Genomic DNA, 24,991 nt, shown 5'->3' with positions numbered 1-24,991 from the left:
TGAATGTTCGAAACTTTTGCTATAAGATTACTATGATAATGTGTAGGTTAGTCTTTTTGTGTATAACCTGTATGTGTGCAGTTGCCCAAATATTATAAGCATGCTTTTAAACGTATGACTGTGTTTGGCTTTTTAAAACTGGCTATATGGTTATCTGTACCTCTTATTTGAATATAAACATGTGTTTCAGCCTTGTGTTAAACTGTCTCAAAACTAACTATATGCCTCTTTGAGTTTGCACCATGTTTGTGTGATTGTTGGGGTAAATAAAATTAAGTACTGAATTACCATGAGATTTTGTCTATTTGTCGAACTTTTGTTGGTTCTTTCATCACTAATAAAATCTGTATTCTGTATTAACTATGATCTTAAATTGAAAGTCTGGTAACATTCTATTTTATGAGAAAATTTGTCATATTTAATTGGATTCTTGTTATTCATGTCAGTCTGAATCTTTGCCATGTTTAAATGTCTACTGGAATGAAATTGATGTCTTGATATTTAGATGAGTATGATAAGACTGTAAAATCTATATACTGCTAAAATGGAACTTGTCTTTAATCAAAAATTTATTACTGATTTGAAATATGTATGTATTTTTTTAACAAACTGATTCCTTGACTATCTGAATATTTTGTTTAAAAAAAAAATGGCTAAAGAATGCTTCCTATGAAATCTGACACCTAGAAAACACTTGTAGTATCTGTTTTTAACTAATAACATGCATAAATTGGTTTGACTATGTGCCAAAGATGATCTTTAGGGTTCTGCTCAATAATATTATGAGAAAATTTGTCATGTTTATTTGTTTACTTGCTAAATATGAGTCAACATGCTTTACTACTGTGATCTGCCATGCTAGATTAAGGTATACATGTTAAATTGTGACTTGCCATATTCACTTAATCACCTAGCTGAATGATCTGACTATTGACTGAAACATGAGTTTGTTTTAATATTATGCATGCCTTAAAAAAAAAATCTGATTACATCTTGGTTTAGTGATACTTGTATTTTGGTCTGGTTGCTTGTAAGTTTCAAATCCTGACCATGCTTATTCTGAAACCTCTGCATATGTATCCCTTGTACATTGGGAAATTAAATGTTGCCTGCCCATCTGTGCTGTTACATGATTTAAAGATTGACTGTACTGACTGATATAATATATTCTTGGCAATGTGACATATATGTAAGCTTAAGACAATATGCTCTCTGAAGTTTTTTTCTTATGTATCAAAATTGACTTTCTCACAAAACCATAAGCTTCTCAGTTTTTGTTTAATAAAAATTTTGCTACAATCTGTTTTAAAATTAGTTCTTAAGTGTTAAAATTCAAAATGTCTGATTCCTTAATAACTTGTAAACTTGAATATATGCTTATCCTGGTATATGTAAAGTGTCTGAAAATCTTGTCATGACCTTGTATGACTGTATTTGTGACTTTCTTTGGACACTAAATTCTTGATATATTTTAATCCTGCCAGTTCTGATTACTATATGTTCTGATTGTAAGTGACAGATTTGGATCTTTGACTTATAGTGGATAATCTGTTTGTGCTAATAAATGATGCATTTCTTGATCTATATCTGCCAGAATGAGTATATTGAAATGTATGAATGGTTAACATGCTTATTTTGTGTCTATCTTTGTCATGTGCCAGATGAATGAATTTAATGCTGACTGTATGATATGCATATTCTGTACTATGCCAGTTGTATATTTTGTTCCCTTGAAACTTAGAATATGCTCTGTTGCTGTATTTGCTCCTTTGACTTGTTGTGATCTTTCTGATTCTGTCAGTTGTGTGAGAGTATGCTACAATTGATAATATATGGGTTTCTAGAAATATGAAGACTCCGTATAAGAATCTGGTTCTTTAAAAATTTGGCACACTCACACACTTGCCCACACACAAAGACATGGCTGGGGATCCCTTTGAGAGCCCTGGTATCTTGACACTGGTGTGTTTAACGGCCACTTAAAAATAGGATTCAACTTAATTATTTAGGGTGTAACAATGAAGTCATAAAAATTATGGTTTATTATAATTCTTCTCCTCAAATTCTGTATGGTGCTTGCTATGTGGTAAAACTGTGATATGTATCCTGCCAATTGCATGCTCAATCTTGTGCTTTGTCTGCTTATGGATGAATGATGCTTCTGTATGTTAATGGAATTGATTCGACATTGTTTGTGCAAATCATCGATTAAAATCGACTGTTTTCAAAATAAAACGGATTTTCCTAAAAACTATATATTAAGTTTTTTTTGAAACATGATTTCACTTGTAAAATCTGGACTAATTGACCTTCGAGACTTAATAAAATTGAAAAACTCGAAATTGATCTCGACTTAATCAATCTCTCTTACATAAAAATCAGGTTTCTTAAAATCATTTTGTTTTGGAGTAAACGATAAAATCTGAAGTTTTTTTCACTTAATAAAATTTGGGAGTTTTTCAAAATTAAAACATGTAATGTTTCTTGAAACTACAAAATGTTTGTCTCTTTCACTTGACTGATTGACTGATGTGCATGCTTAGCTGTTATATGTTATGTGTATACTTGTATAACATTGTCAAATATAAACTCAGTCCTTTAAATAGTGAATTGTCCCCTGTTTTTAAAACAAGTATACCTGACCCGTTTTCAAAACCATGTGTGTTGCTCAACTTATCTATATTTCTAAAAGATACTTTCTTAAAAGGTCTTACAACAAAACGGATTTCAAAAAGTGTCTTGTCTCATTTAAGGATGAAACTTACAAAATGGTTTAGTTTTCAACTCCTGTGTAGACTGATGTCACTTTGTGGGGCCCTTGCATTTACTCTCATAGAGAACTGCAAACCTTCCTTTATTCCCTAGAAACCCACAAATTTCCCCTGGCCAAACAGACCCTAACCAATTTACTATATAAACTCCTGTCCCTTTCCAAGCACTTTACACCAAACACTTAAACACAAAACACCCACCTAAATGAATTTCCAGTTACTCCCCTCCAACCCGAATCCCGACCCTAACACCCAAACCTATGACCCTAACCTCCTTGATACCATGGAAACCAAACAGCTTGTCCACTCCCAACAAGCCTCTTCTTTCAAATACTACACCCCTAAACAAAACAACTCCACTGCCACCTCCCTACTCCGAAAACCACAACACTACTACCATCCCTACCTTCCGAACCAAATTCCCTTTGCCACCAACTATAACCTTGACCCATCCCAAACCCAAACCAAAATTTACTCAAACACCATTTCCCCTCCCATCACCTTGCCACCTGTTCTCTATAGTAGGAGAAGGAAGAGCTCCACAAGTGCTCGGGTTCCACGAGTTATCAACCTTTCAAATGTTGGTAAGTTGAGCAAGATGATGAAAAATTTTCAAACGGGAATGATGGTTTTTATTCAACAAAAAGGGGATGTTCATTCGTTTTTAATGACTGCCCGATGGGACAATCTGATTTTTTATCGTGGTCAAAATTACCACACTTACCTAATGGGTGAGTTCTACGGTAATTTAGTCACGAAAACAAATCAGGCTGGTTTGTTTGTGTTTGACAGTGTTGTTCAAGGTCAGACTATTCATGTTACTATGGATGTTATTTTTCGGGCCTTAAGGATCGACCCAGCCCATATCCCTCAGCCTTGTATAAATATTTACGAGGCTTACAAGTTTAATCAACGGGATTTCGAAATCCATATCGGATTTTTCTGTGGGACAGACGCTCCCATTGGGTTGTGTCATGAGAATTGCGGGATTAGCTTCAAACACTTTCTGCCTAGTTACCAACAACTAGCTATCATACTTAGGGCTAATCTGCTGCCTAAACCCCAAGGTGACCAATACTTTGATTTCATTGATTTAAAAATCATGTACCAACTAGTCACCAATAGGCTCGAGTTTAACATTGTTTATGTGATAATACTGAACATGTTTCTTGCTTTTCAACTGGATTACATGCCTTATGGACTACTGCTCACTGCTGTGTTTGACTTGTTTAAGATTCCTACCCCACGTGTATTTGCTCAACGTGTAGAATACTGTAGGATAGAGAATTTAGTGGTTGAACAAGTTCCCCTTAAGAAAATAGTGCCTTATAAGTATGGTCCCCCTACCCCTCCTGAAGAATCTGCTAATAGGGATTATGCTAGAGAAAATGTGATTTTAAGATCCGTTATTGATGAGCTTAAGATTAAAAATGAGAATAATATACATGAGATTAAAGCTCTTAAAAATGAAATCTTAGAAAATTCCTCTAAGATTACAGATCTAGAAGGCAAGCTGGGGATTGAACAGGTAGAAAATGGGAAAAAGGCTGTGATAGAGTTAGATGATGATGTGGACTTTGACTCTGTGTGTGCTGGTACTGTTTCTGTGACTTCGAATCTGCCGAGTTTGACAGACTTTAATGCTGAGCTGGGAATCGTGACTGCTGAACCGGATGTTTGACCGGTTGACTTTGATGTTCTGATACTGTTATAATATTATCTAATGTGTGTTTTAAGAATGTTGTGATGTGGGGCCAGTAAAGTGTGTTTCTACTGGCGTATAAAAATAATCTTGTTGCAGGTTTCTATTCCGCAATAATCAGTGAACCACACTGATTACAAGGAATATTTTGGTTGTAATATAAAACCGGCAATATTTCGGATACATTTGTCTCGTTTATTTTTCTGCAAACACGAGAACACACACACTATTTATTTATTTATCGAAATTAATTTTGATAGATTAAGATCTCAAAATTAATATTCCGAATATAAAATTTAATTCTCGATCGAATGATTTAAAATCTCGACTTGAATGATAATATTAAAGAGCAACGATTTAAATACTGCTCTCGAATTAATTAAAATTCGAATTCTTTCTACAAGTTAAAGTATAAAACTGACTTGGCTACTATATATACAAAAAAAAAAAAAATCGATAATTTCATTTCGATTTTACAAATAAAATTAAAAAATTCGAAAAGACTTATGGGAATGAATCAGTCTACTGACTACATGTAATTCCACTGCAATTAAAGAAAAATCTGTTAAGATTTCTTCTAAATGGGAACGAAAAGACTTTATCTCCCATCACATGAATTTCAAACCTATCTCTTCCCCAAAATTAAAAGATCTTTTTGGTCTTTCTCAACCAAAGGGGAAGAAAACGATATATAAAATGTAAAGCATTCCAAAGGGGAAGGAGAACATGTGTGTATTAACGGGAAGAAGACGTTATTATATAACGTACAAAATTAAAAATTTTAAGACCTTCCCAAAATAAAATGCAAAAATCACTTTCTAACAATCTCTTGTCTATTTCAGGATCACGGAAGGATTATGTGCTAAGTGCTTCGTGTGAGAAAATGTATTTTCTGAACTCATGCATACACGTAGGGGAAGCACACACATTTTAAAATTTAATTTTGTGTTTGTTTGACAAATACCAAAAAGGGGAAGATTGAAAGGATATCTTCGATATATAATTATTTATATATTTGTTTCGGTATTTGTGACAAACATTAAAATTAAATTCACCTAGTAATCCTCCCAAATAGGTCATTAATTTATTTGATTAATTAAAAGTGGAAAGTTATTTTTGGCAAGTAATTTTAATCTCTAAATTTTCCTTCGTATCAAAATTCATTTATTTTTAAAGAAAATTTTCTGATTACGCAATAGTGGCGCAGAGGCGTTTCGTGAGATTACGATTACCTCTTTCTTGCTACTGCAACATTAAAAATACATGATGCTCGAAAAAGGACTATCAATATTTGGTATTCTCTAGAGTACTCATGTTACATTATTTACAAAATTTATATTTAAAGTAATTTATTCCATATTTAAACATTTATTATCTCTCGGAATAAATTAGTTTAAATCTTTCAAAAATTACTAAATCCTTCATTCCTCAAGATTTATTTTATCCAAGGAAGGATTTATTTTCTCCATATTAATATTTGTCTTTAAAATATTAATATCAGTTTTATACCTCTTCTGGAATATTTTCTCCCGGTCTCTTAAATTCAGTATTTTTCGGAGAAAAATATTCGTAATACTTAGAAAGCTCTTTCAACGTATCAAATTCATGATTCATCATGAACAATATTTTTCTAAGTATTTTGGTATCAAAACCTTCGTCAAGTATCCTTCTCTGTTTTCCAAAAGACGAAGTGTTTCGGTTTTTCATAAAACGGCTTTTATCTTAGAAAATCGGTTTAAATACCTTAAGATTATTCCCGTCTCTCAAAAGTATTTTATCTTTATGGGAATATATTTTAAGTATTTAGTCAAGTTTTAAGTTTGGCCATAATCCCTCTCTGATAATTTCAAAAGAATTATCGTATTTTATTCGAAACCCGAAAACCTGATTTATCGTTTTAAATCCAAATAAAATACTTCCACTTGCCTAAATGACTTGAAACTTGAGATTAGCCAATTAAATATTATTCTTAGTGCATGGTTAAATTTTCGTAATTTTCCGAGAACTTTCATTTCGGAGCGTTTTCTGTCTGCCAACCCGATCACTAGCTGAACGTTTGACCAAGCTAGGGTTGACCAAAAATTACCAAAATTTCCAGAATGCCATTTTCTAATATTCTAAGAATTATCATATTTTTTCCATAATTTATTTCGCACGTTCGAAATATCGCGTTTTTAATGTAACGGTTTTTATCGGTATCTCGTAAAGCGTGTCTGTCTTCTAGTGCATTAAATGCCCTGAATTTTTAGTCCAAGATGCTGGTCAAGAACACCTTTTTAGGTGTGGGGGACAAGGGGACAAAGTGGAGTGGTGGCCAAGGTTTGGTTAAATTACCATTTGCATTTTTACTTCTACTTTTCTTACATTTACCCCACCCATTCTTGCCTATAAATACACCCCTCCACCCATTCATTTTTCCTAAGCTAATAGCCAAACATATGCTGAGATTTTGAAGAACAAACACTCTCCCAAAGTTTATTCAAGTGCCTACTTCTTCTACTTCATCTTTAAAACCTTCGATTCTCCATATATTCCGATATATACAAGGTTTTAAACCCCGAAGCTTCGTTCCACCCAACCAAGCTCCGCTCATCTTAGCATTTTCATAAACCACTCTTTTCAACCTCCCGAAGGGCTGCCCAAATTCGTTCGTGTGCTTAAAGTCGTATCGAACCTCCGACGAATTTCTCCGGCGAACTTTCGTGGAATAATCGTGTAAGTGGTTTCTTTTAGCTTCAATTATCCGAGTCTTAATCGACCATTTTCAAAGGGCTTTTTTAAACAAATTTCTCTTCATCTTAAGCTCTCTTGATTTCAAAATACTCGAGTTGGCCACTCGTTATTATCGGGAATTTGTGCACTAACTTTATTTGCTCACTAACTCATATTTGTGCTCCCATTCCCATCACTCCCATACCCTTCTTGTTTTAGTGAGAAACCCATTTTTCAGCCCTGTGCTCGGTGGGGATATCATTAAGATAAGATACGTGGTATTACGTGTTTATTTTCCGAACGTGTGTGACGTGAGTGATTTTACTTGTTTCGGTGGTAAACCCCGTTTGGGCCTTTTCGCTATCGCGGGGTGTTATCCGAACAAGCTACTTGGTTCGATTGCGTTCGTGAGAGTGTGTGCGATATATCTTGCTCGAATTCGACTCCGTCTTTTCAAAACTCACTCATCACTCGATCTTATTAAAATCAACAACTTATATTTCTCCGCGCGATATAATTTGTTAAAATTGAACCAACGACTTAACCACCATACTAAAACGTTATAATCGACTAATTTCAACGTGGTTAAAATTGGACTAAAACTTGCGGAACCAAAACTTTTATAAAACAAGGATATATTTGCTTGTGGATATTGTGTTCTAACTTTTGCAGTGAGGTGAAGTGAAGTGAGGTGATCTTCGTTCTAAGACCCAAGTCTTTGACGTATTGACGGGGAGTTGATAGTCATCGCACCGTGAAGAAGAGGAAAGACCCAAGACCTAATACCTAAGATCCAAGACCGGCGAAAGGTTTAGAAGTACAAAGACCACTGGAGGTGCAACGACTTTGAGGAAGTAACAAGGATAGTTACGTTCCGAGACAAGTCTTGTTATTTACATTTATAGTGAGGAGGTAACGAAGAGTTGCGCTCCAAGATATATATTTGTAAAGGCTTCTCCGCCTACTGTAAAGGAGTTCTTTATAGTAGAGAAAATCTCGAGTCCGGGGAGGAGCTCGGGGACTGGACTAGGGGTGAGTGGACTCCAAGGGTTGAGTTAGCCACCGCGAACCAGGATAAAATCGCTCGTGTGATATTTTCCTTTTCTTTTCTTACACTTCCGCACGTAACTGCCAATACTCTCGATACAAGTTCTAAAGAAGGGGTGAAAACTTTTTAAAACGACATAAATATTTTTAATTGGTGATTAAGCTATTCAACCCCCCCTTCTAGCTTAATTAAACCATCTATCGGGACCTAACAATGTCATATGGCCAAAGGAAGGGGGAGGATTTGTTAATGGGAATGGTGGAAAGACAGCTGATCCATCAGATTTGGTGAGTAAACCATGGAGGCCAATCACCCGCAAATTAAAGATACCAGCTGTTGTTATCAGCCCATACAGGTACAGCTTTTTTCTTGCTCATTTTTGCTATCTACTTATTGTCCAAGGTTGATCAAGTTTGTGGAAAATCTCTAAAGTACCAGCTTACAGAGTCTGTTTAAATAAAAATAAAACATAATTACTATGCAAATCTATTTCGGCCATTAGCTTAGCCTGTATCTATGCAAATCGACTTAAACTACACGACATTCAGCTCCCTTTAAAAGATGTCCAACTATAACGAAGAACTCACGGATGTTTTGTTGCAAGTTGTGTCTCATATTCCTTACTAAACTGTTCCTGAAGCAGCCTGCCTAGTCTACATAATTTTGTTCTCTTTTTCATATATCTTTTCTATTTATGCATTCGGTTTCTGTAGTCCGGTTGTTCTTAAAGTTTACAAATCTATTGACCATTAATATTTTTCTATACAGGAATTTGTCAAAATTCAAAGAGCCAAACATGTTTTTTCTTCTCTAGTCACGTTTTGGGCAGGAGTGCAGGAGAAAGGAGTATCTTTGCAATTCCTCGCCGTTCCAAAAGATGGAGAAGGATTTTGACTCCACAATTAAAAGGGAGTGCATCATTTGTCTGTATAATTTAAACCTCTCTGCTGCAAGTTGTCCGTGTTCGCCAGGACAGTATTCTTGTTTGCAACATGCAATGCAGCTTTGTTCTTGTTCTTGGAGTGATCGAGTTTTTTATTGTCGGTATAAGATTCATGACTTGTACCTTCTTGGTGAAGCTTTGGAAGGAAGTCTAGGTGCAGTTTTGTGACAAAAAAAAAAGTCTAGGTGCAGTTTATAAATGGGCTTCAGCAAATCTGAAAATGAGTATTGATTCCAGAGTTCCATATGATGGCTCACCAAGAACATCCGTACCTGACAACTTAGTAAAATCAAAGCACACAGAACCTCGAGAGTCGAGAACATAATCCATCTGCAACACCAGCCTCAGATAAGCTGAAAGACGGAGAAAACATAACGTTAGGTACAATAACTATTACAGAGTCTATTTAAATGAAAATAAAAGGTAATTGCCTATAATATACCTTGTTTCTACTTTCTAGTATTTTGGTAGATGCAATAGAAGTGTTTATCTGCGAGTAGTTATTTGTTTTCGTTGTTACAGTACTGCTCAAGTTTATCTTGGGTACTCTTGTTCGATAATTGAGTGACTTTTTATATATCCCTGACATTAATAAAGGAATGAAATTTTTGCTGGCTCGGGTGTTTTCTTCACTAAGTTATATATGGATTATGATAACTAGTGCCTGAACACCAGGTGCTTACACTAGAAGAAAAGAAGGAATAACTGGATAAAGATACTGTAAGAGAAACAGAGGTTCGTTTCCATTTTTGTCGCTGCATAAACCTCTGAAATTAGCTTATATCATGTGTTTTGAAACTTAGTCATATTACCTGTTTTGCTGTTACTTTTACAGTTTATGAGGCATTCTAACTAGCTTCTACCTGAGACTAGATATTTCATATTATCAGTAAGTATCGTAATAAGTCTTAATTAACTTGCAGTCCTAATCAATGTTCTTGTGTGAATACTAAACCTACTCTTAATCAGCTTATATGAAAACTGTTTCTAATTAACCAGCTAGCAAACCAAAGTTGGTCTTTTATCCTTCTGACTTGTCAAAATAATATAATTGCTTCATATCTTATTTGATTATAGCAAGGAAGAATTTCCCTACAAGCTACTAACTATGTTTCATATAAAAATTGACAATGTAATTGTAATTTTTTGGCTGCCTCTAAAGAAATAATGTAATTCTGACATTGTTCAGGCAAGGGTAATACTGGTTCCTGTTGTATTGTGGAGGCTAATCACTTTTTTTCGGAACTGCCAGACAAGGATCTGCATCAATATGATGTGAGTTTCACCTTGTCCTGTGAAATATTTATATTTCTTAGTTTTGCTCAATAGCACTTATATATATATGGTCGACAAAAGTGTTTTAGCTTTGAGCACGTCTATAATAATTTTTACTTTTGTCACATACAGTAAAAATCTACTTGTTACTGCTATTTTATTTTATGTCCTAGCTTTTAAATTTTGGTAATTAGTTGCTTTAGGCTATACTCTCCTATTCATTGCTTAGGTTCGAGTGATTGGACTTTTCTGCAGATTCCTCAGAAAAATAGCAGAAATGAGTTACTTAGACGAGTTGTTGCAGGTGGTGGTGCATTTAAAAGGCCTGGATGGCACAAAAGTTCATCTTCCAAGAGCAAACCTAAACGACATAGCTTTTTTTTTGTGTAAGGAAACGACATAGCTTTGATTATGTACTTTATAGGCTTTGATTATGTACTTGATATTTAGATTAGATGGATGTGTAGTAGTTGATCGATATTGGATTTGATGGATGTGTAGTCGGTGAAATTAGAATTTGATGATTTATGTACAATTGGTTTATATATGCATTAATAAGATTTAGCTGTTGATTCGGTTGTTTCTTGGTTTGATATTTCCGTCGCATAAAAATGATGTTAATTGAACGTTATTACATTAGTTAATGAGTAAAGAAATGATGTTAATCAAATGTTATAATATCAGTTTCTTTAAAGTTGAAGTGATGTTAAAGGCTATAGACATCAGTTATTAGTTGATGTAAGCAAAAAATTCAAGCGATGTCTTTGTGGGCGATGTTAAAGGCGCTAAGCTTTAACATCAGTTACTGACTGATGTTAATGTGTTAAATAGACATCATCGAAGCTTATAGAACTGATGTTAAAGAGTATAATATACATCAGTTAGGGTGTACGAACCGATGTTAAAGCCAACAATAGACATCAGTTACTAACTGATGTTAAAGGCATGTACCTTTAACATCGCCCACAGTAACATCAATTACAATTCTGCGGGACATCAGCTTTTAACTGATGTGTATTAGCAGATTTTTAGTAGTGATTGTCTTACCTTCCCTTAACATTGTCTTGCCTTGGTTTAGATTGTCTTGCCTTGCTTGTTTTGGCAAGACAATGCATTCTATTGTCTTAGCAAGCTTTGCATTGTCTTGACTTGTTCTTGGGTTTTGCCTATAAATATGGCTCTCCCACTTCATTTGTCAATGTTCAAAGTATTGTAAAGCTTTCAAGTTGTGCTAAACTTGCTATTCGTTAAATCCACAGTTTACTGTGCTTTGATCATTCGGTTGTTTTATACCGCTAAGTTAGAATACTTCTCGTCAAATTTATTCTACAAACTAGTAGACATTAAAACGAACCATATTAATTATATAACGACTTTCACATTGTTATATTAATTAATTAAAATCTGATTAACAAGTTAAACTCCAATCAGATTATTCCGCCGCGATTATTTTTAAGTGACGATTGTATTCAACCCCCTCTTCTACAATCGTTCCAGGACCTAACACTCAACCGAAGACTTATACGAAGATGTCATCGTGATCTCAAATCCGTGACTTTCGGTTGGTGTTTTTTCTTGTAATAACATGATCATGAGCTTGGACTAGTGTAATCTTATTTCAGTTGGTTCACAATATTTTTAATGTTAAATTTAACATTAATTTAACACTATATTTTCAATGTTAAATTGAATAAGAAGCAACATAATTTTAGTTTGATTGATGAATAGCGTTAAGGAATTATAAACAAATCCAATTCAGAAGTTTTTTGATTCAACATAATCATAATCATATTAGCTGTGCACAGCTTGTTAGTAATTAGTCCACATAGCTTTAATTAAAAGTATAGTGGAGTACTACACTCTCTGTCTCATTATATGTTAATTTTTGGCACTCTTTTAAAGTATAGTTTTGTAATAATTTTTTAATTTTTTTAAATAAAAGTTTTTTGTGTAAACTTTTATTCAAAAAAATTAAGAAGCATTATGACAGTACTATATATTTCATAAGAATCTCAATATGTGTGCAAACAAAACGTATACTGCCCACCGGACGAAGGGAGCAATGGACTACAAATTTGATAGCCAAGCTTTTAATAATAATACTATATTTCAAAGTTTTTGCATTCAAGACAAAAATGTTACAAAAATATACTCCCTCCGTCCCTCTAGGTAGTTCATATCCATTGGTTGCACGTATTTTGATGCTCCAATAAAATATACTTTCATAACTTTTTTAAAATATTCTTATTTTCAATACTTTTTCCGTCCCACTTATCTATATCGCTTTCTTTTTGGGATATCCCTTCAATTCTATACATTTCAAACATAGTACTCCCTCCGTCCCCTTTTACATGTCCATTTTGACTTTTAACCAGTCAAATTGACTATATTTTGACTGAAATTTACATGTATCATATAATTTAGAAAAATAATAAAACTTATACTATTAGAAAATATATTTAGTCTATTTTAATATGCAACTTTCAGATTTTAGAAATAATGAATAGATAATTTATAATGTTTAGTCAAAAATTGGTCAATTTGACTTCTCGAAAAGCAAAATGGACATGTGAAAGGGGACGGAGGGAGTAACTTTTTATAATATATATAAAACACTATTAGACCGACTACATTCTTCCACTTTAATAATAAAAATACTCCCTCCATTCCATTTTAAATGTCATTTTTTACTTGGCACAACTATTAAGATGTGCAATTATTAGGTTATATTATCATTAATGTAAGTTTAATTTTTCAATTTTGTCCATCAAACTTCCATGAATAAATTTTAATACGAGTTTCAAAGGTAAGGGTATTGAGGTAAAAGGAATATACACTTGTATTGAGAACATGAATAATTGTCTTGAAAATATAAATGTGACACTTAATTTGAAATTCAAACCCGGTCAAAAAAGACACTTAAAAAGGAATGGAGGGAGTACTATTATACCTACTAGTTTCCTCCACCGTCTCAAATATATTATTTAAAATAAATGGGACTCACCACCTTACCTGCTTTTCATCTAATTTTGCTTATTTTTTTTACACTTTTCTTGGTCGCCGTGTCCAACCAAATGTATATAATTGGCTGGGATGGAGGGAGTAAAAGTTTATACATCAAAAATTTTCAGGGGAAAATATATTATGAAACTATAACTTAAATAAGTCTTAAAAAATGTGTCAAAAAGTAACGTAAAGAAACAAGCAGAACAGAGGGAGAGTATACATAACGAAGAACAAACAATAACCATGAATATCAAAAGGTTCATAATTGGCTAACTAGGGAAATATAAACGAGAATACCAAGAAGTCTAATTACACATATATAGAACTTTTTATAGCCCAAAATGCATCGGAGGTTTCATAAGAATCAATGGATTCGAGCAGGGAGTCCTTTAAGCACATTGGGTCGTGGTGGAACCTTTGATCCTGAGACTGCTCTGGCATGCTGTTTCAGAAAAAATAAATTCGATGTTAGATCAACAACGAATCTAATACCAGGCGTGAGACAGGCAACACGTGTGCCTGGCGTATATACCCCTTCTCCTAACTCCACATAGTTTGTTGTGACTCAAGCATGAATATCCAATATTGATGTGGTGGAAAATGTAATTTTACCTCTGTTGTCTGAGACTCCAGATCTTCATAATCTTCGATGCCTGAAAATCAACAAATTTATAAGTCTAATATAAAACTACTTGGTGCAAATATCTTAAATGCATGACACCATGGTTAGAAGATAAATGACAGACCTCTAGCAGTTCTCCATGATTTAACAGATTCTACCAGACCTGAAAATCTGGTCTTGAGATTTTGAGTAAGATTTCCCATTTGGTTAGAGAGATATGTTGTGGGTGATAGACTGATAGGAAACAAGTTTGGTTCAGCTTTATAATTATATTTGCAAGCCTGTTAATGCCAGATATCTATTTATCAAACAAGAGTGCCCCCCTACATTATTGTCCCATGTGAGCCTTCGCACCAAAATAATTTGTTTAGCATAGTATATACTGGCTGTTGCAACATTCATTGTGAACATTTGTCATTTTCCATTTATAAGCAGAGCTGGCGACATTTTTATATTTCAAAGAATATTCGGTTATATACGCTTTACGGTAAGTTTAACAATACCCTGCCCGATGTCTTGTAAATAAAATTAAATATAGGTCTTATTGATTTAAAACATAATTTGTGTATTTTATCTCTACGCTTTACGGTAAGTTTAACAATACCCTGCCCGATGTCTTGTAAATAAAATTAAATATAGGTCTTATTGATTTAAAACATAATTTGTGTATTTTATCTCTAACAATATGCTTTATAATTGTGCTTGATTTATATAATATTATATTTGAATTACAATTAGAGGGGAGAGAAAAGATGAGAGAGAAAACATGTGTAAAGAGAGAGGGAGATAAATTTATTATTGATAAAATTGAAATAAAGCATGTCTAGTGATGCCTAAGAATGAGGCACTTGGTGGATGTACTACTATTTTAAATCATCAATGCGCCATTGTTGGAGCATTCATTTATATAAAATGCCTAGAATTCGAGTTTAGGATATTGATTTAGGACGGATTTAGAAAGAAACATGAGAGCATTGTCCCTTTTAAAAAGTGTTTTGATTTTTTATCATTCTAAATTTTGTAGAATTATAAAAGTGCCCCCACAAATTTTAAAATATATAGATATTTTTTAAAAAAATTTGCCTCTAAAATTTGAATCCTAATCCACTCCAAGTTACTGAGTCGCGTTGGAAGAAGTTATAGAGATGTCTTATATGATATATTTATATGATATATGATTTAGGATATTTAATGAAGATTGTCAATTCAATTATACAAGCATTATTACCATGATACACATACTATTGGATTAAAAAATTTTGTTTTAGAATTTTATCTTATATTTTTGTAAAATAATATCTATAAATTTCATTAGTTATTCTTAATCTTCAGTTTCAAGATAAATATTAATTTCCAACATTACTGATACCTAAAACCTAATTTTTGATTATGAAAAATGTTATTTTATACACAATATAATATTAAATTTATGATCCACGTAACGAAATAGCCGATATCAATAATGGCATATTGTAAAACTACATGTAAGAACAGATCATATATTGCTGTAAAAATTCTATATTAAATACTTAACGGAATAGCCGATATCAATAATTTCACCATTCCGGAAGATAATAAAATAAACATGTGACTTATATATAACATAAACCTCAGTCCTTGTATATTAAAAGAAAATCATTTTTTGTAAAATTTTAGTGATAATTTTAATATATCTGATAAATATAATGTTGCATGGTAAATACCTAAATATGATAACAAAATAATATTAACAACGAAGTGAAATTAAAATAATACTAAATCAACCGAATCTTCATAAGATAATGTAGTTTCAATACAAAAATTTCAATAATTCTACAATAGTAGTCAAATTTCATAAATTTTAAACATGCCCTAAATTTTAAATTATCATGATTTCAATATAAAACATATTTGAATGTACAGAAATTAATTAAGTTTAAACTATTTTGTGTACGAAAGATATATATTAAGAAATTAATTCAACAATTTATATTTATAAAAAATTTGTGCATAACTGTGCACAATCTAAATAAATAATTAACATATCTGCTACTCTAATGTTAAAATGTAAAGAACAGATCATATATTGTAGTAAAAATTCTATATTAAATACTTGTTGGGAAAAAAAATTTCTTGTAAATAAAAACAGGTTGATGAACTTTTATAAATTTAAGTTGTTATGTTAATTTCTTAGTGTATCTTTTGTAACTAAACTATTTGCAATAAGTATTTTATAATAATATTTGATTTAAGTGTGAGGAAAAAAGGTTTGTTATGAAATGAGAACACAGAAAATAAGTGATGAAGGGATAATTAAGAAATGGGGAAGAGAAAATTTTGATCGGGTTGCAGTGACTATGATAGTTATTTGTTAGATATCAAATCTTTGAGTGCTAATCTTAATGTTAGTAATCTATCTTTTACTGCTAGGGAATGTAAAATGGTGGCACATGTGGTAGCTAGATTAGCTATGAGATGTAAAATTAGTGCTAGGTGGAGTGAGGATTTTCTTATGTATTATCAGCTTGCACGGCTGATTTAGCTTAGATTGTGTATGGTTGGTTGGGTCTTCTAGTGTTTTAACTTTAAAAAAAAAATTGGGGAAGAGGGAGAATAAGTTGAGGATTAATTAATAAGTGGGGAGGAAAGAGAATGAGTGAGGGTGTTAGGAAGAGAAAAATAAAGGTGAAAATTACAATAATGACTTTGGTTATAATTGAGTTTAACTATGGTTAGACTCGACTCAATAGCATAGTTGGTCCTTTAGAAGACGGGTTAGTTGAGGAATTAGATATTTATATTGATATTTGATTGTACAAAAATTAATTAAGTTTAAATTATTTTGTGTATGCAAGATATATTAAGAAATTAATTCAACAATTTATATTTATAAAAAAAATTATGCATAACTACGCACAAATCACCATCTAAATAAATAATTAACATATCTGCTACTCTAATGTTAAAATGTAAGAACAGATCATATATTGTTTTAAAAATTCTATATTAAATACTTATTGGAAAAAAAGTTTACTTCTAAATAAAAATAGGTTGATAGTTTATACGCAGAACTTCTATAAATTTAAATTGTTATGTTAATTTCTTAGTGTTTCATATGTAACTAAACAATTTGCAATAAGTATTTTATAAGAATATTTGATTTAAGTGTGAGAAAAAAAGGTTTATTATGAAATGAGGAAAAAGAAAATAAGTGATGAAGGGACAATTAAGAAATGGGGAAGAGAGAAAATAAGTGGAGGATTGATTAATAAGTGGGGAGGAAAGAGAATGAGTGGGGGTGTTAGGAAAGAGAATGAATGGGGGTGTTAGGAAGAGAAAAATAAAGGTTAAAATTACAATAATGATCTTGCTTATAATTGAGTTTAACTATGATTAGATTTGACTCAATGGCATAGTTGATCATTAATGGGTTACTTGAAAAATTAGATATATATTGATTTTTAATAATGTTTAATATCACTGGTACAACCTCTTCGCGTCTTATATTTAATGCACCTTTCTCATTAACCTATCTTATATTTTATAATAAATTATTATATGAACTATCATTCTCTCTATTTTATATTGTCTTATAATAATGAAAAAATATATTAAATATATAATAAGAATAAGACGCTTTGTTTCAGTTAAAATTAGTTGAGAAGGTGCGCGTTGCGGCAGTCTATAAAAAATTATATTAATGATTCAAAATTAATATTTATAGAATAAAATAAATTTGTGGCGGCCAATAAAAATTATATTAATGATTCAAAATTAATATTTGTAGAATAAAATAAATTTTATATTATAAACATCTCGATGCCGTACCAATATTAATATATAAAATTGCAAAACTGGACTATAATTCATGAGTGAAAAAATGAAAATAAAATTCTACATGCAATTAACGATTTATAGCAACTTTTAAATAACTTACTAAACTGTCACGATATCATGGAATTTAGGGACTATCAAGGTGTTAGGAGATTTTTCAGACCTAAAGATCAACTCAAAGCTGCTAGCATCAAAACTCAAAAAACTCTACAGTCCAAGCTCAACAGACAAGACAGTGATGAAGAATGGTTCTACATGATCTTTCAGAAACAGATTGAAATTCTTGAAGAAAAACTTAAGTCCAGAAGAAGATCTTCTAGGAATAAGTGAACTGCTCATTCTAGAGGAACAATATCATCTGTAAAATCTCTATTTCCTGTATTTAAATTTTTTACTTTGTTTAATTTTGTGTTTTGTTATCATCAAGTGTAGAATTTATGTCTGCATCTTCTCCAGTCATAGATTGAGAGAGATTGTTAGGAATCAATAATTTTTATGATAATATAAACACTTTGTAACATGTTTAAATTAGAATATTTATCATTCTATCAGTTGTAATTGTTATGTTACTTGTCTTGGGAATTATCAACGGATGGATAGAATAAGATGACTAATTGTAAATATCCAATGCCATGTAATTTTGTCTAACTGAAGGATATTCAACTGATGAGTTGTAGCAATTCAACTGATGAAGAGTGCACTATGTTTCAACTGATGAAGACTAAGCTTTCAACTGATGAGACTCGAACAGTGTTCAGTCGATAAAGTCTGTGATTCGTTCGATGGATGATGGAACTTTCAACGGATGAAGCAAATAGTCATTGAAAGTGACAAGAGCCCAATTCTGACAAGTCACATGGATCGAATTACACTAAAAAGGACATGGAAGCCTGATTAGGACAATAAAGAAGAACCAGAAACATACTTATCCTATGCAATGCAATCTGGATCAAATCAAGAAGATGGTCAAAGATGAAGACATCACAGAAGACATGCATAAGACAAAGTTGTGCGGCATAGTTTAGTTTAGAGTGCAAATTTTGTATTCTTGTTAAACTTTGTAAACTTGGAGTATATAACCAAATTAGTAGCATCAGTTGAACTTGTTCAAATATTCTTGTAAGAAAACCTAAGTGTTAGAAATAGTTCAAGTCTTGAACCTGCAGCTGTGGGAATTGTAATCAATCCACAGATTTCTTCTATATAAAATCTCACGGGTGGATGATTCAATCCACCCGTATTTTTAAATACTTGGTGTTTTTCTATATTGTTGTTTTGAGTGTTATATACAAGATTCAAATCTTGTATACAAGATTCAAATCTTGTATATTTTTAAAAGATTGTATTAACACCCCCTTCTACAATCTTTATGATAGTTAGTGTAAAATAATCGAATTTTTAGAAATTGCAGTAGCATATTTATTTTATTGTACCCAGTACTCCCTCTGTCCCTCTCATTTCTTTACAGTTTTTTCGCACTGCTCGACACGCATTTTAAGGAGCATATAAAACATAGTTTTATAATTTATTTTTAAAATTTTTCTTTTTTGTATAAAAATTTAAATATCAAATTTTTATTCAAAAGAAAAAAAATTCAAAATAATTTATCGAACTACATTTTACGAGAGCATTAGAATGCGTGCCGAGCCCCCGTCCCCCAATGTAAACAAATGAGGGGGACGGAGGGAGTAATTACTAGGATAAAATTATTTTTTATTACATAACTCGTACCATATTAAAATTTTCCCGGTTCCTATTTTACCCAAAAATCAAGCCGGCCCGGCCCATTCTCACCCCAAAATATATGTATATTAATAAAAAATATATGCTTTAACTATATTTAACCTAGTACTTGATATTTTAAAATAATACTTTATATTATAATTTTGTATATAAATGTAATGTGTGTTTGTATATATACATATATAATATTTATCTAAAACTCTTTTATTTTATTTTAATATATTTAATTAAATTAAAATAATTAATTAATTTTGCTCGAAAATACGACACGAAACATTTTGCACGGATTTATTCGGATACACATTTTACTATTCTCAAACTTCAGGTACACAATTTGCACCATTTCGAATCTTCAGAGTACACATTTTGCATTCAAAAAAAAGTTCCCATTAACGGTGTTAAAAAAATTAACGGTTGTACACAAATTGCATACTCTCTAATAACTTCAGGTACTATTTTCAGACTAAAGGTACACAATTTACATAATTTATAAAGTTGATATACACATCTTATATTTTACTCTAATTTCTTTTGGTTGTGAAATGAATATATATTATGTGATTAATATATATGAATTAATATCTTTCTTTACCCTGCCTTATATATAATCCTGCGAAAGTGATACACACCAAAATCTATGATATTTACATAAACTTGAAAAATGAAATCAATCAAAATCACCCATGCACCCATTATGACTCTCTGGTAACACCCAAACCAAATATAATCAACACAAAAACTTTGCATTGCTCATATCCTTACAAAGAAGATACTCAGCTCTGGGCCGTTGTTCCCATCAGGGCTTAACATGTATAAAGTTTCCGAATCTCTGGAACCTACCACACGGTCAAAATGCGCCCTCAAATAAGCCATCTCATTATCAGGCCCGTTCATATCTGAATTTGCCGCTGGCAAAACCCCGGCTCCCATTGAAACGGCCTTGAGAAGCTCCATTACATGCAGATCTTCATCAGTAGCCTCCCTCTTTCTCCCATAACCATAACTCTTTGAATTACAAAAAAATGACCATAATGGCTCATCCATTAGCTTTGTTCTGTCCTTTTCGATTCTTTTTTCACATTCTAGTGCAATTCTAACCATCCCATTATTCATTTCCTTCTGCAACACGTTTGTCTGCATGCCTAGCTCAATTACTAAACTAGGTAATGTTCTAGGGTTTTCTTGGATGGATAGGCTCACCCGACCTTTTCGGTACCCGAAAAGTGTGCCGCATACTCGTTGACCTGAATCAGGCAACCGACCACCGGGGAGGCTAGGGAACTTGCATGTTGGTGGCATGATCGGAAACGTTCGGAAAACCGATTTGATAGCCCTGAAAACTTTTGGTTTTCGTCTTTTTTTCGTAGCTGATGGCTGGATAAGAGTGTTGTGTGCAGGGGTTGGTGGCGGGGGTGGTGACGGTGGTGTAGAAGCGGTGGATAATGAAGAGCCATTGCTGATTCTGTTTGGCTCTCCCATTACCGAACCTTATTTGAACCAGCAATGGGAGAACGCCAACACGAGAGAGAGAGTGAGAGATTGTCACAGAAAGGAGAGAGAATGAATAAGGTGGTGGTTGTTGATTAATTCAGTTTGGGTACTCTATAGCCTCAAAATATGGAAAACAATAATATTAGTATTTGATTTTACTTAACTTTCCTATTTATATGCTTGGGAATTGAGAGTGGAGACCCAAGGTTTAGCGGCATAGTTGTCTCAAAATATATCTGCAATCATTTAATTTCTTAATAATTTAGTTAATATTGAATATATCTTCCAAGAAGACAGTGTAATATTTAATATATGCTTAACTAATATATTATTGGGCCGACACTCAATTTTAAGATAAAATCTTATTAAAAAGTAATTCTAAGTAAAAACATTAAAATATATTTACTAATCATTATACATAATATATTATAGCATTTTTAGGGATGATAATTTTGGATGGGTCGGATTAATAAGGTTGGGTGAAAAATTTCAATCAAACCACGACCTATTCAAAATCGTAAAATGGCTTAAATATAATTAAAATTAATTGTTTTTATCATATAAAAATATATTTTTTTTGCCAATCCAAAATCATACTTTATTATAATATATTAAAAAATATAAATAATATTTTAATCCGATCATTAATGGATACATTTGTTTAAATAATATATAAATATAAGATAAATGTATATAATTGTCTAATATACATTTTTTTATTATATATAATGAATTGTGTGTGTGTAATATATAGTAATCTTGGTTGGTTTTGAGTATACTACGTCAACCTTACCCAACCCAAGCTTTTTCTGATAAAAATTACTGATCCGAAATATAACAATCTTGATCCTAATTCAAATTTTTTCGATTGGAGTTCGAGTTTGAATTTAAAGTCGTGTAAGATTTTGAGACCCTTTTGTTTGAATGTTGATCCACTTTTCAATTATTTTTTTAACATTCCGTATATTTTTGAATAATACTTTTAAATTTAACTTTATTTCCTAATGGACCGTGCTTGCTTTGTCACTACATGATGAATTAAAACGTTGCTATTAGTTGATATTTCATTTTTTAGTTACCAAACTATATTGTTATAAAAAGTTTATAGTACATCTATATACTTTTTCGAAGGAGTATATATTTTTTTTTTTTGAAGTCTCGAAGGAGTATATCTATATTCTTAAGCATGCTATTGCATATATTCCATATTTACCCGCATGTTAGCCTTTTAACCCATCTCTTTAATATATACTAAATTATCTTTCATTATTGGAGATCCTTGTCCTATCCAGACATAGGGGCCGTTTGGCCAAGCTTAAAAAAAATATTCCATGTTTAAAGTAAAGAAGTGGAGTAGGAGTGAAAAGTAAATAAGTTAATAAAGTGTTTGGAAAAGAAGCAGAAACTGTGAGAGAGAAGCTAACATTCTCAGCTTCTTAAAAATGCTTCTACTTATTTACACAAACGGGTCAAGAAAAGCAGAAGCCAGAAGCAGAAGCAACTTCTTGTTCCCAAACAGCCCCATAATAAAAATTTCTAGGAATGGGTATATATTTTGACTTTAATTTCTAAACTTTATACTAAGAAGAGTTCCATTGTATCATAAAACCATGTATAGTCCGGATTATAACCCATATAATTCAAATACTTTCCAGGTTATCAGCCCACTATTAATTTAACTATAATTAAGAATTCAAATTTATTGATATTATCTTTCTTAATCGGTTGTATGGAAGTTTCCTCCTAATTCAACCACGTATTATGAAGATCGTTATGACCACTTAAATGTAGATATATTTGCTTCCATGTGAGATAATTATTTACAAAAATATTTTTAATCGTCTACAATTTCAATAATATTCGGGTAATGGTTGTAGGTAGTCATGGACACTTGGTCAAAGAAGACAATAGGCTCAGTATTGATAATGAACATTAGCAACACTCGAAGATCCAAACTAATCACCATGATTTGCCGATCAAAAACAATATCCTCTATACAAATAGAGGTGCCTAATTGGCAATCTTGAAATTCACTGAAGAACCATGCTCTTGCTAGTACAATTATTTCAATAGTCAAACAGATACAACCCATATTCTCTCATGTACAATTTTCTTCGGCTTTTTAAAAACACGGGTTAAACTTTTTCAGGCTTAACCCACCAATGAAATGGATTGCAAGAGCTAATTTCATGGAATTTAAAAATAACTTCCATTGAATATCCACTCTCATTATTTATTTCTAGTTTTCCGTGAATTTTTGAATTTTGAAGTGACATAAATAGTGGTAACATTCATGGAGCACCATATATCAACGTGTTAAGATATACGGTTTTTCTATGGTGTGTCCATGGGCACATGGTAAGCGCGAAAAATTTTGTGCTTGGATCATTTTGATTGGCTTCTATCTAATGATAATGGTGGACCCTCTGCAAATACACCAACCAAACCAATCAAAATCTCCCAAAATACAAAAATTTCCGCGCTTAGCATGTGCCCATGGGCACACACTAGCCAAACCGTAAGATATAAGTGGGATATGAATATCAGTAATCTCAAATTATTACATGAGTTCTACTTATCTTTTTCAAACCTCGTGCACCCCGTGATATGTGTTATCTTCTTCGTATTTATAGACCCCCGGAATGTGCTTGGCAGGTGGCTTTCTCTACACTTTTTTCTAGGGTTGCTATTGGGATTTTATCATTCTTGAGGTTGATATCCAACATTAGCCCCCATCAAATTAGTGTCAGACATCTAAATGTGGATTGGATTTTTTGGGAATGTGTTTACCGAATGAAATTTTGTTATTTGTTAAATTTTTATGACGGGGATCCGATGTGAGCCATTTGTATAAGGAGGTACAAAAGGGGGTGAGGTAGATGGTCACCGTTATGGCGAGAACTATTGATTTGCAAAAATAATTGATCGAACTAGGGAGGCAATAAAAGTTGTAAAGTCGAGGGCCAATAAGCTATAGTGAAGATTGATGTGATTTCGGATGACAAAAAGTCTTATTCTTCTCAAGATAATTTCTACCAAACAATTGAAGCAAATTTGATCGCGATAATTGCTCGATTGTGAAAGGAGGATGATGGATAAAAGAAGAAACTATCGAGTGAAGCTAAGGGGATGTGAGTTGAGCTCGAGAACCATCTTTGGTGGCGACATCTATACTGATACTTCTAGCCTTAGGGGTTTGATGATTTACTTACAAATAAATAGGAGGTAATCTTGTGGAGATTACCTCAATTTTCATCTAATGTGTACATGAAAATACTGGGAGTGAGAGGACTCTATCATGAGCTCCAGACTCTTTCAGTTGCTATTATTCCACCATGCCTTTATATTATGACTTCATATTTCTTATTTCCGTTTTTATCAAATATCCATGACCTCTTGGAATTGTGTACCCTTGATATTAAGACAATTGCCATTTTATAGTAGGACTGTTAGTACTTGCTAAGCATTTTTAGCTCATTTTCTCATATTTAACCCTGTTTTGCAGCTAGCAATCAGGGTACGTACAAAGCAGACCGCTTGTAAGTCCACCCGTGGATACGCCGAGAACTATACGAGGGCGTAGGTAGACTATATATATTGAATAGTCGAAATCCGCCATTATGTAATTTGTATTAAATAGAAGGGTTGTTCCAAACTCTAAACTTGTATGATTTTGGGATTGATATTTCTTTTGGTTGGGATTGTTATCATTTTGGTTGGTTTGTATCGTATTGTTATCATCTTTTGGATTTATAAATATGTAATATAATTATGGTTCGCATTTGACTCTAGTGTGTGTGTGTGTGTGTGTTGGTTTGGGGTGTGATCTAATATCTTGCGATTGATAGACGTAGTTGTGTAATAT

General features: G+C 32.4%; 1 protein-coding gene and 2 long non-coding RNA genes across 3 annotated transcripts; 1 reads left to right on the top strand and 2 right to left on the bottom strand.

The window, feature by feature from the left end:
• The first annotated feature begins 6,783 nt into the window (after positions 1-6,783).
• LOC135151301 (uncharacterized) lies at positions 6,784-11,016 on the top strand. Its single transcript, XR_010289976.1, has 5 exons — positions 6,784-8,588; positions 9,002-9,911; positions 10,012-10,065; positions 10,366-10,451; positions 10,756-11,016. It is a non-coding gene; the product is annotated as an uncharacterized LOC135151301 (long non-coding RNA).
• A 2,575-nt stretch (positions 11,017-13,591) lies between these two features.
• LOC108213839 (uncharacterized) lies at positions 13,592-14,410 on the bottom strand. Its single transcript, XR_001805385.2, has 3 exons — positions 14,204-14,410; positions 14,070-14,110; positions 13,592-13,899 (listed from the first exon to the last, which is right to left on the bottom strand). It is a non-coding gene; the product is annotated as an uncharacterized LOC108213839 (long non-coding RNA).
• Positions 14,411-20,385: 5,975 nt separating this feature from the next.
• On the bottom strand, positions 20,386-21,114 carry LOC108213979 (protein MIZU-KUSSEI 1). The gene has a single exon (XM_017385761.1). It carries the CDS (start codon positions 21,112-21,114, stop codon positions 20,386-20,388), a length of 729 nt encoding a protein of 242 aa, XP_017241250.1.
• Between the last annotated feature and the right edge of the window lie 3,877 nt (positions 21,115-24,991).

This window comes from Daucus carota, chromosome 3 (genome assembly GCF_001625215.2).
Source record: "Daucus carota subsp. sativus chromosome 3, DH1 v3.0, whole genome shotgun sequence".
Classification (NCBI taxonomy): domain Eukaryota; kingdom Viridiplantae; phylum Streptophyta; class Magnoliopsida; order Apiales; family Apiaceae; genus Daucus; species Daucus carota.
This window is presented reverse-complemented; position numbering and strand designations above follow the sequence as displayed.

Excerpts from the sequence above, each read along its gene's own strand:
- LOC108213979 (XM_017385761.1), bottom strand. The coding sequence starts at position 21,114 with ATGGGAGAGCCAAACAGAATCAGCAATGGCTCTTCATTATCCACCGCT.